At 40.4% G+C, this 18,721-nt stretch overlaps 2 protein-coding genes across 2 annotated transcripts; both read left to right on the forward strand.

The window, feature by feature from the left end:
* Positions 1-4,562: 4,562 nt before the first annotated feature.
* LOC117489553 (RNA-binding protein 15-like) lies at positions 4,563-9,164 on the forward strand. The gene has a single exon (XM_034138923.1). The coding sequence runs from the start codon at positions 4,879-4,881 to the stop codon at positions 7,366-7,368; it is 2,490 nt and encodes an 829-aa protein (XP_033994814.1). The 5' UTR covers positions 4,563-4,878; the 3' UTR covers positions 7,369-9,164.
* Positions 9,165-13,445: 4,281 nt separating this feature from the next.
* On the forward strand, positions 13,446-18,569 carry LOC117489651 (pepsin A-like). The gene is made up of 9 exons (XM_034139116.1): positions 13,446-13,501; positions 14,494-14,644; positions 15,009-15,126; positions 15,358-15,476; positions 15,917-16,113; positions 16,224-16,340; positions 16,460-16,604; positions 16,697-16,795; positions 17,796-18,569. The coding sequence occupies exons 1-9, from the start codon at positions 13,446-13,448 to the stop codon at positions 17,919-17,921; spliced, it is 1,128 nt and encodes a 375-aa protein (XP_033995007.1). The 3' UTR covers positions 17,922-18,569.
* The last annotated feature ends 152 nt before the right edge of the window (positions 18,570-18,721 follow it).

Consider the following 18,721-nt stretch of genomic DNA (forward strand, 5'->3'; position numbering starts at 1 on the left):
CTTCTTATAAAGAATGTCTCTCTAGAATCTTCACTTCCAATATCCTTTATGATTGTTGTTGTATCTCATGGTCCATGGGGTCTGACGTCAGCACCCGTTCTCTGCACGTTCCCACTCCTCTGTTCACCTTCAGTCGCCTCTAACTTCACATTGTCTCCCACCGCTTTGCAGAACCCGCTCTCCTTTTCCGTGCTCCCCCCACACCCCCACTTCCACTCACGTGCGCTCCTGCATTCTGCATCTGCACCGCCACATCCGCCCAGTACTTTTCCTTTACTCCAGTCTGATTTATATTCCTCCCCCTCCTCCCTCCTGTTTCTCCCCTTGTGTTTTGCGGTGTCTGGGTCACTCTCAGCTCCTAAAAAAAGATTCCCTTCTGCACTGGCCTCTGCGCTATAGCTTATCTAGGCCATCATTCTGAGCACAAGCACTTGAACAAACGCAATTACATATGCACTGCAATAGAAAGCAGGTGAATGTGAACACTTTTGATGGATGTGAACAGATGAGTCAAAGACATTGATGTCTACATTTGTTAGCCCCCATTGCTCTCTGTGATCATTGCATTGGGACGATTAATTAAGGCATGTCCCAAGACCACTCCATCGCTCACTATTTTAAGGCAGTTATGAAATGTTCATACTTTTCATATATTCCCCTATAAGATGTTTTTTTTTAAGGGCTCTTTAATTCATGCATAATTTTATTTTACATCTGTCAAAAAACACCCAGCAACTGTGGCTTTCTGCTTATCTGTTCACGCATCCTCAAACTGTTGTAGCATTTCCTTTTACCCATGTGCATCGGTGAGCCCATGCTGGTGATGTGCAGGTGTTCAGATATAGAGAAAGTGGGTCATGTTGGGCTGGAAACACACTGGAGTGCTCTGCCACATGGTTTCAACCCTAGTGTGTTTATCTATACAGAGTGTTTTTAAAAAACCCTATGAGGAGACTCAAAATGCAGATACAATAAGAAATGAACAGTGCAATGTATATAAACAACAGCCAAGACACGGTGAAGTAAGGAAACACAGTGTGATGGCTTTAACTGCTTACACGCATGGCGGGGACGTTCAGAGAGCATTGCATACCGGTTTAAATGAGACAGGAGCGGGATCAGTTGTCTTTTGGTTGTTGTGCAGAAATGCTCACACAGATCTGTTACTCAGCATCTGTCTGTCTTTCATGAACGCCAGCAGTGGGTCAGGCTGTTCACCTTAATGCAATGAACAAAAATAGAAACTCATTAAAAACTGTTTTTCCCCCTCACTAATCCTTTGCAGATTTCCCCTTTGACAGCTCATTTACAAAAGTCATTGCATCCCTTTCTGTTTTTCATGGTTACTATCATATGAAACGCCTATCTGTTGCAGTATAATGAAGGTTTCATATTGCAGTGAGGTCATATTACAGGCCTTAGTGAATTTGGCATGTATCTTACTTTAAATATTTAACAAAAGCATGTCTCTGTATAGGTTTTCTTCCTGTTTGTTATCTGGTGTGAACACGCAGCAATCAGCGCCACCATTTTAAATGTAAGCACTATTTAGTTGACACAGTGATGGATGAATGTTTTGGTTTGAGGACAGACAACTGACCTGGATGTTAGAGATTTAAAGCATGAACACATTTCTACACTTAAACCAATGTTATACTGGGTGGCAGATTGCCTTGCTGGGCCTGCACAGGAACATGTGACAGTCTACAGAAGAACTTCACCAGATGGTCTCTCAAACAGGGGCCGGTCCAGCTCACATGGGTCGAGGGCAAAGCTTCTGTCCCCATTTTTGAACAACATAATCTTAGTAAAATACCCCTGCAGCAAAGCACACTGCATGTAAGCATTGTCGGAGCAACAGGGTTGATGCAACAAATAAAAAGGCGCATTGTTTAGTGAAACAAAAAGAGAGCAGATTAAAAGTTGGGAGCAAAGAATTTAAATAAATATGATACAATTTCAAAACCGAAGTGATTACAGTAAATTATTTTTTGTAAAATGATCAGGATATTAATTTTTGTCTTTTATACATTTTGATTTGGAAGAGTAGACTTGAATATTTCTTTCTAAAATAACCAGGGAAAACAGAGAGAGATGTTTAGTTTTAAACTAACCCTAATTCAAAATCTAAGCAATCTCACATAAAGTACTGGGAAAGTAAACCGAAAAAGCAGTTGCCTTCTTGGGTGTGTGTACTTGTTTGCACATGCGTAATAAAAGTTTCTGAATCGTCAGCTTTTCTGTCCATAGAGCAACATGGCCTCATAATTGGATGCCATCTCTCCCCCCTGCTGCCCTGCAGGCTGTAATCCTGCGTGTGGGAGCGCCCTACATACATGCCTCAACATTTCACAACTGCCTATTATCAATAATAGTAAAAGTGCACACACAACAAAAAAAATACCCCACTGGCAAAACAGATTGGTGTGTTGTGGTGTAGTTAGAAAGAGCACAACAAGTTCATTGAGATGAAAATCAACTTTATTTTCTTTTTTCTTTGGTTCCACTTATGGTAAACCATTCACAACACATGTACTCTTTAGAGCAGTTTAAACAGCCCATCATGGAAAGGAGCAGGGAGAAGGAGTTCTTATTTTACCTGCCCCTTACTCAAAGATAGATGGTCTGTCAATCACAGCTGCCATCCTTATCAAACCTTATACATCCTCCAGTCACTGAGGTCTGCTGACAGATTTCTCCATGTGGTCCCGAGGTCGAGGTTGAAACAGCGGGGAGACAGGGCCTTTGCTGGAGCAGCTCCCAGGCTGTGGTACGATTTGCCCCCCCGATCAGATTTGTTCCCACTTTGCCTGTTTCTAAATCCAGTTTGAAGACCCAGTTATTCTCCCGTGCGTTTGCAGACCACCTATAAGACATGTCAGTCTGTGCTTTTAAATTGGGGTTTTATATTGTTTTTACGTCACGTATTAGAGTTTTCAGTCTAAGGCTTTTAGCATGGATTTATTGTCCTGTGTTTTATGTCCTATCTGTTTTTTTATATATATATATCAATTGATGTACAGCACTTTGGTCAACTCTGCTGTTTTTAAATGTGCTATAGAAATAAAGTTGGATTGGATTGGATCATACTTTTACAGTAACATGATCTAAATGATCTTTTTTTAATACATTTTCTTGAACCTAAAGAAACTCAACGTCAACTCTTAAACTAATTTAATTCAAACTGATCTGAGGGGTTGTTCAACATGTGACTCAATGGTATTGAGTAATGATCTTAATTATTTCATAAAATATAGAGAAGCAGAACATCAACAGCGCAATCAAATGTATCAATGTTAAAATAATGACTTGTTTAGACAAAATAGTTAAAGTTAAACTGAGCAGGTTTGGTTTGTTTTTTAATCTTGCAATTTAGGTTTCATTAGTGGTTTCTTCATGCTTTATTCATGGTAATGATGGGACATGTTTACATCCAGGGTGCAGACTGGACATACAGACGCTCTGCAGGTTTCTAAGTTAACTGTTTTACTCTACTGCCTCTCAGCCCCCGAGGAGAGTTTCAGTCAATAATCAGGAAACTGAAGTCTGTAGCCAGTCCAGATAGTAAGTGTTTTCCCTTTGTGTTTCACAGATAAACGAAACCAAAGCTGATGTGGTTGTTAGGAGGAGCTTCTCTGCCTCCTGCTGGTGTACATGTGGTATAACCTTTATTCAACCAGACTCAATTGAGATAAATCTCTTTTTCAATGGTGACCTAGCAAAACTATTAATTACAAATAAGACAGAATATAAAGTAATATCCATGCACCACTCATGGTGGTTAACACATACAGATCAATTATCTAAATGAATGATATGTTGATTTGTTTCTGTATTTTAAATTGTGCAATATAGATTACGTGTGTGATTATTGCACAAGTGAATCTACACTAATTTGTACATGCTGGGCACATATGCTCAGCGTTGCGGATAAATACTGCAGATAAAGTACAGTGATTACTGAAAAATGGTAGAAAGATCAGCTCCATAGCACTTTTTGTATCATCTATCTTATTCTATCCAGCTCAGACACACTATATATGCATTTATTGTACTTATACACAGCTTGTCAAGTCCCTGGCATTGCAAATGCAAACAGCTGGTTCATCCCAGCAGCGCCCCTCCTCCACTGTAAATGAAGTGATATTTTTTCTACCAAGTATTGCTCAATACACTGTCGGTGTCCTTACATCAAGGTCACCATGCAGCCTGTACAAATGCTTTGCTATACAATTGTATACAATTCTAACTATGTTGTGTTGAGGTTATGAAAGCTAAATAAACGTGTACTGTTTTTTTGTATAATTGAGAAGTTGAAAATATTTTTTGGTTTGTTTTGGAAATGTTCTCTAGGCTTTTTCAAAAGGGAGTTCCTCGTAGCATACAACATTACGTATTTGGGCATATCTTGATGATCTTAAACTTGCAAGCTGATGTTACACAATACAAAGTATAACAGATTTAGACCAATCAGAACAACATAGTATTTGGGCAAATGGGTTAGTATAATTTATTCAAGACTAAGATTATATTTATGTGAAACACAGACTTCCGTGTTCTCCTCTTTTCGTGCTACTCTTGTCACAATAATTATCTTTCTGTCATTTTCAGATCAGCTTATCGTGTACTCTGACCCCACAGTAGAGCCGCACCCTGAGCACATGACCGACAGCCCGCTCAGCCAATCACATTCCTCTAATGACGTGTAAGGCGGGACTTCCTGTACAGTAGTGCAAGTAGTAGTCCAACATGGCGGTTGTGTCGCTCGCCTGAGAGTGTTGTGGAAAACGCGTTAAAGTTAAGAGAGTTCAGCTGTAATTTAGTGGCTAAGAGTTAAACAGATTGTTGTGTGAAGACGGCAGACATCAGCTTTTGGAAATGAAGGGGAAAGAGCGGTCTCCGGTGAAGAAACGCTCCCGGGCGCCAGATGACTGCAGAGACCGAGGAGGAAGCAAGAAGCCCGGAACCCTGTCGACGGCTGGCAGCAACAACGGCTCCTCTCAAAGCGGAGCTTCATCCAGGAGGAGTTTACACGGTGAGAAAAGAGACATGAGGGATTCAGACGGACACAATCCATCCAGTCGGACCGGCAGCGGCTACGACTATGGAGTAGTTCCTGCGAACAAGCCGTATGGAGGCGCTGACATCGAGGCGGAAACATCCAGGTCCGGTTCACGCAGCGACCTGCGGCCTCCGTCTACCCCAGAAAATGAGTACAAGACTCTCAAAATAAGTGAACTGGGCAACCAGCTGAACGACGAGGAGATAGAAGACGGGCTGTTTCACGAGTTTAAGAGGTTTGGAGACGTGAGTGTTAAAATCAGTCGAGAAAACGAGAACCGGGTGGCATATGTAAACTTCAGGAGGCCGGATGACGCCAGGTCGGCTAAACACGCCCGCGGAAAGCTGGTGCTGTACGACCGGCCTCTGAAGATAGAGACAGTTTACACCAACAGACTCCGGAGCCGCTCCCCTGTTTCTAAAGACAATTTCCCTCCAGGACATAGACATCTCCACTCTCAGAGGCCCCTGTCCCCCACTGGCATGGGGTACAGAGACTACCGATTACAGCAGCTGGCTCTGGGCCGTCTCCCCCCTCCTCCTCCTCCCCCTCCCCCGCCTCCTCCACCTCACATAAGAGAGCTGGAAAGGGAGAGAGACTTTTCCGTATATGATGCCAGGAATAGACCCCCGTTCATCCCTGAATGTGCTGTTTTCCGTGAGGAGGACCTGATGACCCCTGAGGATGACCAGAGGGCCAACAGGACTTTGTTTCTGGGTAATCTGGACGTCAGTGTGACAGAGAGCGACCTGAGGAGGGCGTTTGACAGGTTCGGAGTGATCACAGAGGTGGACATAAAGCGGGCAGTGAGAGACCAGTGCAACACCTATGGGTTCATGAAGTTTGAGAATCTGGACATGGCTCACCGTGCCAAAGTAGCAATGTCAGGGAAAGTGGTGGGCCACAACCCAATAAAGATAGGCTATGGTAAACCCACACCCACGACCAGGCTTTGGGTGGGGGGCCTTGGACCCTGGGTTTCACTTGCTGCACTGGCCAAGGAGTTTGACCGCTTTGGCACCATCAGAACTATAGACTACAGGAAGGGAGAGGTGTGGGCTTACATCCAGTATGAAAGTTTGGATGCTGCTCAGGCTGCATGTACTCACATGAGAGGCTTCCCTCTCGGGGGTCCTGACAGGAGACTCAGGGTGGATTTCGCAGACACAGAGCACCGCTACCAGCAGCAGCAGCAGTATGTGCAGCTCCCCCTCCCACTGCCACACTATGACTTTGTTCCTGAGCCCTTTGCCCACCGCCTGTCAGACCCTGTGAGGGTGAGGGAGAGGTCTCCTCCACTTCCTGGTCGCTTCAGAGACAGGGACTTGTTCACCAGCGCTGAATGGCCGGGCATGGGTGTGCCCGACAGGATGCGGGGAGCAGGCTTTGACCCCATTGGTCGTCTGGACAGGCGTCCCCATGAGCCCTGGTCAATAGAGCGTGAGCGGGAGCTACAAGGCAGAGATCTTAGCCGCAAACGCCGACTGGATCCTTCACCTGACAACAGTAACTTTGGTCTGCGCCGCCATGGCAAGTCATTAGAGCGCAGCCCCGGAGGAAACAGCCGGGATGGGGGGCGCGCCAGTGATCCTGAACGCCTGTCTCGCTCTGGCAGAACGTCCCCTGTCCGAGATCGCCAGAACACTGCCTTTGGAGACAAGAGAAGAAAAACCCTGAGCCCAGCAGCCCCGGGCTCCGAGAAGGACCGCAAACTCAAAGCCAGCGATTCAGCGAGGAAGGAGGAACATCCTTCCTCCAAATCTGGTCAGCAGTCTAAGCCCCCAGCTGCAGGACAGAAGCTGAGTCAGGTCTGGCAGGGCGTCCTCCTGCTGAAGAACAGCAGCTTCCCCACATCCCTGCACCTGCTGGAGGGGGACATGGCGGTGGCGTCCAGCCTGCTGCTGCCGGGCTCTGCAGGGAGTGCAGCGTCCCAGCTGAAGATCAGCCAGCGCCTGCGCCTCGACCAGCCCAAACTGGATGAAGTTTCTCGCCGCATCAAGGCCGCCGGCTCCAGCGGATACGCCGTCCTCATGGCCGTGCCCGGGAAGTCTGAGGAGGGAGCGACCCAGGACGCCAGCAGCGCGGAGAGACCCCTGAAGAACCTGGTGTCCTACCTGAAGCAGAAGGAGGCGGCCGGCATCATCAGCCTCCCTGTGGGGGGGGGCCGTGACAAGGACCACGCAGGAGTCCTTCACGCTTTCCCCCCATGTGAGTTCTCAAAGCAGTTCGTGGATGCCTCTGCTCTAGCCTTTGCCAAATCAGAGGACGATTACATGGTGATGGTCATTATCAGAGGAGCGTCCTGAAAACAAAATGTCTAAATGTTCCTTTTCACGCTCATGAACTGTTCATTTGTGGGTTGTAAAAACAGGTAGAAATAATAATGAAATAAGAGGAAATTATAGGGATCAGTTTACTTGTTGAAGTTTTATGAAAATCAAAGTCACATGGTATTGAATACATTTTGGTAAATGTGATGATTGCTCCGGTGACACACTGCTTTCTGCTATTTAGTTTTCAGATGTGTTTGACTTGAAAGGTACTTTGCTCAAAGTAATTCAGAGCAAGCTACAGTTCAGTGAATCAATACTATATGTTGCCTTATATCATTTAAAGAGAAACACAAGTCCTTTATATTCTTTCATACAATGCCTGCCTATAACAAAAGATAATTTAAAACAAAACAAAGAATAGTGCTTTCATTTGATGTGTACTCGGCATAGATTTAGCCAGTGTCAACATGTTTGTTGTGCTCTAATGTTTGTACAGCCAGTCTATGAAAGAATGAAATCAAAGTAATGTACAGAAGATCTAAGATATATATCTACTTGCTCTAAAGCTTACTGATTCATAGGCAGATTCCAGATGTGCGTCTGTATTTTCTTTCTGACAAAGTAAACATTTGATTCAAATTTTCATTTATAATAGCTTTTCTATTTCTGTCACATTTGGCCCCTCCTGCTTTAAGCTTCCAACAATGGTGTTAAACATTAAGGATTCAAGTATAATAGATCACATTAAACTTCAATTGTCCTTTGAAGCCACATCTGGAGGTGAATGTGTCATTACAAGGTTTAGGTTAATGCTTATGTTTTGTAGTATGTACACCTTTACATCATAGCGTAGCTAAACACAGTTCAAATGCAAAGTACTGGCTTCATGAAGCGAGTTCAAATTGACTTCAAATGATGTAAGAGCCGACGTTAAGCTCTGTCTTTATTTCTGACCTCAAGGTTTTTGAACTGTTTTTATGTTATAAGTTAATATTTAGAGCTGAAACTAATAATTTTAAATTTTGATGAATTTACTAGTTTGTTTTATGATTAATTCAACAATTATTCGGTCAATAAAACATCAGAAGAGTGGGGGAAAGAATCCATATAATCACAGTGATGATCTTCAGGTAGCTTTTATGTTCCTATGAACAGTCAAATATATCATAATGTAGTTTAAATACAATCAACTGATTGTTTCAGCTCTAAATATTATTATTGTGGAGTCTCCACACCCCCTATGTGGCCAGCTGTGCACAGCTATGTGTTGTACATGACTTATTTGAGTGGCAGATTAGACAGGGTTGTGTTTGTCCACCCTTTTTATATTGTACTGTAATTGCCACCCTTTAATTTGGTTAAACAGTCATTGGTTAATACATTTGTCACTTTTTTATTATCCACTAATGACATATACTACCCCAGCAAAGCATGTACTGTTTAAAAAGATTAATGTAACCTATAAATGACGCGCTCTATGTATGCCCTTCACATTTCGAATGACTGATCAGGAGTCTAAAAGTATAAATCATTGCTCCGCTATCAAAGGACTTCTGAATGAATGAGGCTGATCTCACGGCCTTCCACGCCTTCCTCTGAAAGGACTTTGAATGATTGTTTTTTATGCTTTGATATAAATACTGTTTCAAAAGGAGAAAAAAGAAATGATTTGTGCTGTATACTCAGGATATCTGGAGAGAGAAATGGAGAACATCAGTGCTCATGGGCCTAAGAAGTATACCTAACTGTCACAGTGCGACATGCACTTGATAGATTTTGTCTCAATAAATTTGCTCTTACGTGGGAAACACGAGTGCCTCGGAAGACAACTTTTGTGACCTTTTCTGTTCTTGGAATTGTCTTTCAAACTCTGAAGGCTTTATCACTTTGACAGCAGGAGCCTTCCCAGCAGAAAGGAGAGGAAGTGTGAGAATCAATGGGAGGTTCTGTGTTTCATTTGGTTGACCATCATTTGTGAGGAGCGTGATTTCAAATTGAAATTTGCCCAAACTAGAATACTTTTGGCAGTCCCTCAGCAAAGGCAAATTTAGAGTCACTGTGTCTTCAGATGTGTGGCTTTATTCCTCAGTCGCCTCTGGCCTGTGTCCCGAGGTGTGGCTGAGAATCATCTGTCCACGTTTTGCCAGAATCAGCTGGTGGTGCGTCTGCCGCCCCCCCCCCCCCCCCCCAGAGGAAGCACCGCGGCCCCCGGCCTTCTCTCTCACCTGGCTCCAGCATCCAGAGGGTTGTTTCGGCGCCTGCAGCCGCTCGAGAGAGGAGCAGAGTTCATTTGTGTTAGTTGCTTGTTGTTCTTGCATTGGAGTTTTGAAGAAGAATCTCTGTGCTAGGGCCAGACTTCAAAATGTGTCTCATCCCGAGTCGGAGGAAAGGTCGAGACAGTGACGCAGCATCCGCTTTATTGGCCTTTTAAAATGGAGAGGAAACACGACAGAAGAGAACAGATTGCCTGTGCAGGGAATCCTAATCTTTAGTTGAGATATTGATGTGATTTACACACTCTTTTAACTGCATATGAAAGCAAAGTGAAGAGTATCCTGCTGTCATTGAGTCAGGATGTTTATCATCAAGACGGTGCTGTTGCTGCTCATCGCTGCTTCATCGCCAACAGAGACGACGAGTGACAAGTGTCCACACCCCGCCGCCGCAGAGTCATGGTTTCCTGTGGAGGATTCGAGTCTCCCTGTCCTCTGCTCTGGCTGCTCCTAATCCACAGGTAAAGTATCAAGATGTCCCAAACCACTGAACCAGGTACGTATTCAATGTGTAAGACGACTGCAACACACACTACCCTATTTAATAGCTATAACCAAAAACATACAGAAAATGATTTACCTGAACTGATGCTTTCCATCCCCTTTGAAAAACCAAAAAAAAACATTTTCACTTTCACATTTTTCAGGTGTTTGTTTATAGTTTTTAGCAAATATCCCGTCAGTCAGGTCTACTTACTTGTTTCCTGATTATTCGGACACTTTTCCATTTGTCAAATTACAAATAATGATCACTACAAGAAAGCTCCTGTAAAGCAACATGTGTAAATGTTACATACCAGACATTAGGAACCTGCCATTAGTCAACCAGGAAGACATACAAGATGATTCATGGAATATTTCTTAAAAGATCAGTCTGTTTTTACTTTATCCAACCCATGTGCCTTTCTTTGGATTGATATCTTAGCTAGTTTATTTAAATGTCTGAGAATGTATTAACACATAATATTGGAGCTTTCTCAACAGAAGCTTTAGTGATCTATAATCCTAACTGAGTCATCACTGGTTACGATGTTCAACAGGCGGTGGCTTAATCTGACATTATAAAAGCAGTATTATTCATCCTGCAGTGCGCCGTCAGTAGTGGTTAGTCAGATATGTAAATAATCGCTATAAGTGTAATTATTCATATTAGATATGTTCGGATGGTAGCATAAGTAATTAAAGTAGGTTTATTCCACATGAGCGTGGCACAGTAAATGTGGCACTGGAGTCGAGATCAATCAATCAGGGAATAAAGGGCAGTTAATGCATGACTTGCTTATATGACTTTACAATTAGTGACGTCCATGTCATTTTTCAAGTAATAGTAAGTATATATTTTTCCCTTCCAGCTTCTGAAATGAGAATATTTTCTGGATTCTTTACTCTATGACTGAAAACTGGATATTCTTTACTTAAGGAAAAAACCATGAGTCATTTGAGGACATCATATTTGGCAGTCAGATATGTAAATAAATGATATAGTATATCCAAGTATTTCTTTCTTCAGCTTTTTAAAAGGCAATGTTTTCTGGTTTCTTTACTCCTCTTTGACCGTAAATCTTTTTTAGTTATACTTGAGGAACAAAACCATTTGAGTCATCTGAGGACATCTTCTTTGGCTTTTGGAAACACTGGCCAACATGTTTTTTTTATTTTTTTTTATCATTTTCTGACATTTGAGAGACCGAACCACAACCATGTCATAATCGGAAGAAAAAATCAACAGATAATAAACGAAAATGATCAGTCCTAGTTTTTTGTATTTTAGATAAGAAACCTGCATGTGACAGGAAGCTGTTTAGAACAAACCTAAACCTATTGGTTTACTATATATGAATTATAATTAAGTTTTAGAGTCAAAATTATAAACAAATCAAACATATTTTTTTATCCTGTAAAAAGTGTGTTCCAATAAAAAATGTACGGTCTGATAAACAGCTGTGCAATTTACTTCTAAATATGAGGCCAACCCAGAGATGATTGTTATTGTTGACAGTATGGTGTGTTCTTTACAGATGTGAACGTTTTTTGAATGTGCCCGTCATAACTAGAGAGTATTGCAGGTTGTCCACTCAGCCTGGAGGAAAGACAACTTCTTTTCAGTCGTCCCTTTGAATGAACTCCGCTGTTATGAATCTGAAGTCATGAGGATGTCATCAGACCACAGAAGCCATGCCTTGGTGAGTATATTTAACATTTGTTTCAAAATGTGCACTTTTCTTATTCATTAATTGTTAGTATTCTATATGAATAATCTACATTGCATTTGTTTGTGCTTGAATAAAAGCAGCTCTTGTTCTAAACCTATTCTGATGTTGTGTGTTTTATTTATTGAGTGTGAGTGGTCTGATCTGGTCTTTAGACGGCTGCTCCTCTAGAGGGCAGGGTGAGATGTTGGCATGTTAAACTCCCTGAACTCACAGAGGGAGAAACGATACGCTATCAGTGTTTTTAAAAATAAATAATACGATAAGCTTATCCAGTTGATTTACGCTTGACAGGTGATAATGTTATTATGGGAAATGTCACTAATGTCAATAACGTTTGCATTCACTCTTTATCTTGTAAAAGCCATTAATACTTAGAACACCCCTTAATGTGACAGGGCATTATTTTATGAAACAGAGGGACCTTTAAAGTAGTCAATTATACTTTACATTTCTTTCTAAAGGTACACACAATAGATGAGAACAGTCAACAGAAAGTCATTCAGAGCAGTCTGGGAAAGGTCAAACCTCACCGCTCTCTCACCTCTTATAATCTTACTGCTGGGAGAATGTGCTGAAATACACCTGAACTTTTATTTTAGTTGTCCATATCTTATTGTTTGCTAAAGTGATCGTGATGTTGTCCGTGGCAACTTCAGATTGTGACACAGAGAAGACCTTTTCTGTTGAATAGGTTATATAATAATTTCCCTAAATCTCAACCACAGAACTGGACTTCACATCATTCCTTGAAATGTAATTTGATCTGTGTTTTATCACACAGGCTGACACAAGATGACCAAATCAAATCAGAGATAAGATAAGATGTACTTTATTGATCCCAAATTGGTATTTTCTTGCGTTGCAAAAGCATGAAAAACAAAACAAGTTATGAGTAGAAATAAACAATTCTGAAATGTAAACATCTCAAAATATAAATAAAACGGCATTAAAATATACAGTAGACCGTGAAGATAGAACATCTATAAACTCTGACAATAAAACAATTTTAAGTGAACACAATATAAAGCGGGATCTTATTTACATTAATTGTGTAGGGAATGGAATATTAAATAAAATATAAAGCTATGGGTCTGTTAATCAGTGAGGATTATTGGTACAAAGATACAGGTTTTCATCTTTCACTTTTTCAATGTAGTTCTTTTACAATTACAAAAAATGTCATATAATTGACTATTTGTATATTCATTTGACATGTTTTATGGTTTGAGGCGCGATACATTGTTTTCACCATTGAGTTCATTTTGATTAATTATTAACAGAACCAGACAATTGAAAGGGTGGAACTCATTGTACAGCGATTTGTATTCAGACACATATCAAAACAGTTCTGTGTTGATTTTGAATGCTGATTTCTAAAGTTAACTTTGAATAAAGAACTGAGTAAGATAAATCATGTATTTTTCCTGGCAATAGATTATAGTGCATTACGGAAAACACATTCATTTCCCATTCATTCCTTTATCTGAATTTACGCATTGATGCTCTGTAAAGTGGTTTCTTATCAGTTCACCTGTTTGAAGTGTTACTGTAAAAAGGTGGAGTTAACACTAGTTTTGACCTCTATAAAGAGCTGGGAGATCTACATCGGGAACATTTAGAAATAATGAAGTCTGCATTTGTGTTGCTGGCCTTCTTGGCCGTCTCGCAGGGAGTTCTCAGGTAAGATAAACAACACACACCAACTTATTGTACAAAGAAAATATATTTTTTGACACACTTTTTGCGTAAATTCTGTTTTAATTTTTTTAAATATTTGAAATGTTTTTTTTAAATAATGAAATCAGGTTAAGCTTTGCATTTTGAGACTTTCATTTTTTATTTATTTTCTAGAACAGAGTACATCATCTTTATCCTGATTTATTCTAATGGTAGATTATTTTGTCCTATTTGAAGTCAAATGACCGTATATGGTCTTCAAAAAGGTTGAAGAGTTTCAGATGTTTTTAATAAAATCAGTTTTACCCAAATTATTTTTGATAAAGTGCAAGCAAAACTTGTCAGCATCAACCACTGAATTATTATTAAATGTGTAATATTTGCTGGTTTAGTAACTGAATTAGTAACATATGCACCTGCATGCAGTGGGAAAAAAATAAAAGTAGCAGTGCCACATTGTAGAAATTCTATGTTTTAAGCAAAATAAAACACAAAAAAAGGCAAAGAGCTACATTTGCTAGAATGTCATAAAGAAAAAAATGAAATCACCGAAAAAAATTGAGAAGTATAGAGTTTGCTTCCCTGAAGTTAATCAAAAACATGCAATGCAGTAAATTGTACAATATTTACCTCAGATATGCATTGCAGTGGAAGAAGCATTACATGTAAACTCAAGTACAAGAACCTCAGATTGTACTCAATTCAATGTTTTAGTTACCACTGCCTGCACTAATAGCTGTCTTTGATGTGTGAATGTGGAGCAAACTGTAAAGTGCTCTTGATAATATGGTCATATAAATCCAACCGTTAATAACCAGCCTCCTCTGAGACAAGCTCTTGACCTTCTCAAAAACACAGTCGTTTATTTTCCTGTTCTCCCTCCCTAAATCACTCCAAGATCGAGACTCCTTTTTAGGATAAGTTATGAGGTCTGACCTATCCTCGCGACGTGTTGCTGAGTGTGTTTCCAGATAACTGTTAATCTTCCTGCTCAGGATTCCCCTGAAGAGAGGGAAGTCTGCCCGGCAACAGCTGGAGGAGAGAGGCCTGTTCCAGGAGTACAGGAAGAAGTTTCCATACAACCCGGCAGCTAAGTTTCTCCCAAGGGTCGAGCAGACTGTGGTGCCATTGACCTTTGACCCTGATGTAAGTAACATGTTTTATTCTGGTGTACATAGACTTAATTTGACATCTTACTCTATTCTACATGTATGTAGTTTACTCATTTCACTTGCACCATTGTGTCCTTGCACCATTCTCTTGCACAATTGTATTTCTTTTTGTCTTTGCACTATTCTTTTTCAATGTTTTTACGCTTAAGTATGTTATATGTTGCACTTTAGAAGGAGCCTGTGAATTACTTTTCTGTGGATACTGTATGGGGCATATGACAATAAAGCCTTTGTCTACAGTATGACTCTTGAATCTTGAATCTTGTAACACTTGCATACACTGCCCTGTGCAGTCATGAAACACATGAACTGACTTAATGATCTCATTTTGAGAAAAGACTACATACTATGGAGAGATTGGCATCGGGACCCCTCCTCAGGTCTTTAAAGTCCTCTTTGACACCGGCTCCTCCGACTTCTGGGTTCCCTCCGCAAGCTGCAACAGCTCCGCCTGTGGTGAGTGTGAAGTGTGTGGCAGCTTCATTTAACAAAGTGAGGATCCTGGATGTCAAACAGCCACCCAAAGATTGGCAGTGTGATTTATTGATAAGAAAATTGTTGTTAGTTGCATCCTTAGTTCTTGCTATAATTCTGAATTGACAGTACATCTGATCTCTAAAGTCTTTCATGTCTTTGTGTATGATGAAGCAAAACTTTATTTGTTTCTCTTTGCCTCTCTGTTGTTAGGCAATCATGTAATGTTCAGCAGCTCGGCATCCTCCACTTTTGAGGCCGGCACAAATACTTTCCGCATATCGTACATCAGCGGATATGCATCAGGAACCACAGGATATGATATCGTAAAGGTAATCCTTTACCAACTGTTGACAAGTGGTAGAAAGTAACTAAGTACTACATTTCAGAGGGAAATACCGTACTCGAGTTGAAAGCTAAAATGACTAGTTACTTTCCAGATTCATAATTTACAAAATTATGTTTAAACCTGTGATTTCCAAAATGTTTAGCTCAAGCCCAGGGAACCGCTGGAGATAACCCAACAAGTAGAATAATCATGCACACTCAGTACTAACCATGTAATGTTACTTATGCCTCGGATGTGATACTGATACTCAATTGATATATAATTGACATTGCAACCTGTACTTGAACTTTTACATTAATATACAGGTACTTTGGTTATAATCCTAATTCTTCTTCCACAAATGCTGCTGAGTCACACCCGTGTATACCATGCAGAATTTGATCAGTTTCCTATAACATTTGACTATTTGCTCTTCCTAATCAGGTAGGCGACCTCTACGTGGAGCACCAGATCATTGGCCTCGCTGACGAAGAGGCGAATTTCCTTGACTCTGTTCCCTGGGATGGGATTCTTGGTATGGCCTTCCCTGGCTTGTCACACGAGGGAGGCACACCTATTTTTTACAACATGTGGAACCAGGGCAAAATCTCCCAGAATATGTTCTCCATGTACCTGAGCAGGTGAGGCGTGTTTGAGACCCACAGAGGAATAATGCTGTAAAACAACTTACTTGGATGCTTTATGAATGGTGCAGTACTCATTTGTTTTGTTCAAATCTCTGTGCCTCCAGTTCTCTAGAGGGCAGTATGCTTTTTCTGGGAGGAACAGATTACAACTATTACTCTGGAAGCCTAAACTGGATCCCCCTGTACGGAGCCACTAACTATTGGAACATCCAGATACAAAGGTAGTTTCCTTTTCAAGTTGAAATGTCCATGCTGTGTTTTAAACATATAGCCACTTCACAGTTGACATCATTCAGAGGTCTTCTTCTTTTTTTTTAATGACACTTCCTTTGTGTTGCAGCATCACCATCAATGGGAACACTGTGGCCTGCTCTGGAGGTTGTGAAGCAGTAGTGGACTCTGGGACTTCTTACATCATCGGCCCAAGCAAAGACATTAACAACATCAACGGCTGGCTGGGAGCCTCCACAGATCAGTTTGGTGAAGTGAGTGTTGTAATCATTTGGTATTATATGAAATATGTTAAGTGAATGGCTTTGGGTTTTAAAAGGTAACATTTTGTTAATCTGTCTCTTAGGCTTCTGTGAGCTGCAGAAACACGAATAGCTTGCCAGAAATTATGTTCAACATAAACGGCTACAACTTTGCTCTTCCTCCATCAGCCTACGTAATACAGGTTTGTGTTTTAAGTACTATATTACTTCTTTGTAATGCAAACATAAAGGTTTATAGTTAAAGGTTATGGCTTTATGAAAGTTAATAACTCATAATATAAGCCACTGTTAGGAGAAATGTTTGCTTTATAGAGTTTAATAATTCATTTATAATATGGACAACCTTTGGGTTGCCAGGTTTACAGAAAATGATTTAATCTAATGTATATCCACTCCATTATAACTTCATGTGTCTTTTTAGCTCTTTGGATTAATCTGAACCCCCACATGAGAAATTCTAACCATTATGTTTTTAAAAAGAGCTCCAGGGCATCTGAATCAATATCTATATAACATAAGTTTATACTTGCAGCTACAGCCTTGTAGGCAATCCATAACTCTTTACCTTCAGCATGAACGATAAATAGATTATGGTTCTGGATGTTGTTGTTTCCAGAAGTAAGTGGTTGAGGGAAGGGTTTCTTATTCATGAGTTACAGACTGAGCTCAAAGACAAAGCCTGTTTAACGTCAGCCAACGGGATTTCTCACAGAGTCACATAAAGACACATTAAACATGCAAAAACATTGGTTAGGAATATATATTTATACACAGGCAATAGCTGACCCACAAGAAACAAATATATATGTGTGTTGTTTTTGTATACATTCAGTTGCCAATGTACTAGTTGCAGCTAGCTAAAGTAATGCAGTCTAATACAACTTCTTGAATTAAGTTTTGTATTGCATTTCACTAACAGGTTTTTTATTTATTTAGTGTAACCATTTGCATCAATGAGGGTATAGGCTAAATGACAATAACACCTTTCTGTACAATGTTCTAACTATAAAGTACATGCTGCAAAATGCATTAGTTGCAACATATAAACCTTTTATGTATACCATACTAGTTAGTTGTACCAGTTTTTATCTCTTAAACAAGTATTTACACAGATTTACTTTTGTTCCAGTATTTATACTTGAGGTGATGAAGATGATGTTGAATCATGTCCTCTTTCCTCAGTCTTCGTCCGGCTGCAGCACAGGGTTTGGAGCCGGCATCTGGATCCTGGGAGAGGTGTTCATGCGGCAGTACTACACCGCCTTCGACATCGGAAACAACAGGGTGGGCTTTGCTCAGTCTGTGTGAAAGCACGTGAAAACACTGGGCCTCTTTGAAATGATATTAGCTGTTTGTTAGAGGCTTCAGACAGCTGCTGATATTTAGAAAGTAATTGATTTTATTTTTATAATCACAATTCACTGTTCCGCAAATGAACAAATGATATACTTATGCTCAAGTAAAAGTAGAAGATAAGAGATAAGATAAGATAGTACTTTATTGATCCCAATTTTTGGAAATTCTCTGTTACAAGTACAAACTTCTGAATTTTTGTTTTTACTTAAGAAAAAGCTTAAAGGTATCAACATCAAAGTACTAGAAGTAAAAGTACTCATCCTGCACACTGTCGTATAGGATATTATAACAAGTTATAATGATTGATGTATGAATACGTTCATTATTGTTGCAGCTGGTAAAGGAGAAGCATATTTTACTTTATTTACTATACAGCCAAGTAGCTTGCAAAGCGGTGTATTAACCTATGATAATACATGCTAAATAATTTGTTGATTATATTTAGTACTATTAATCTGAATTGTCAGAATGACTAAGGTTATCAGATAAATGTAATGCAGTAAAGTAAGAACAGCACTTGAGTAAATGTAGTTAGGCTACTGTCCACCACCACAAACTATCGTGTAAAAGCAGTCATATTTGTGAATGACACTAATAAAATATAACCTTTCAGATCTTACAGTCAGCATGTCTTTATTGTAAAGGAGGGTTCAAATTCCTGCAATATTCTGCAAAGGCAGGAACAGTCAACCCAAATGCTTCGTGGCCACTAGATGGCAGAGGACTCGGAGAGGACAGTCACTTCCTCATTC

Source organism: Trematomus bernacchii, unplaced genomic scaffold (assembly GCF_902827165.1).
Source record: "Trematomus bernacchii unplaced genomic scaffold, fTreBer1.1, whole genome shotgun sequence".
Lineage (NCBI taxonomy): Eukaryota > Metazoa > Chordata > Actinopteri > Perciformes > Nototheniidae > Trematomus > Trematomus bernacchii.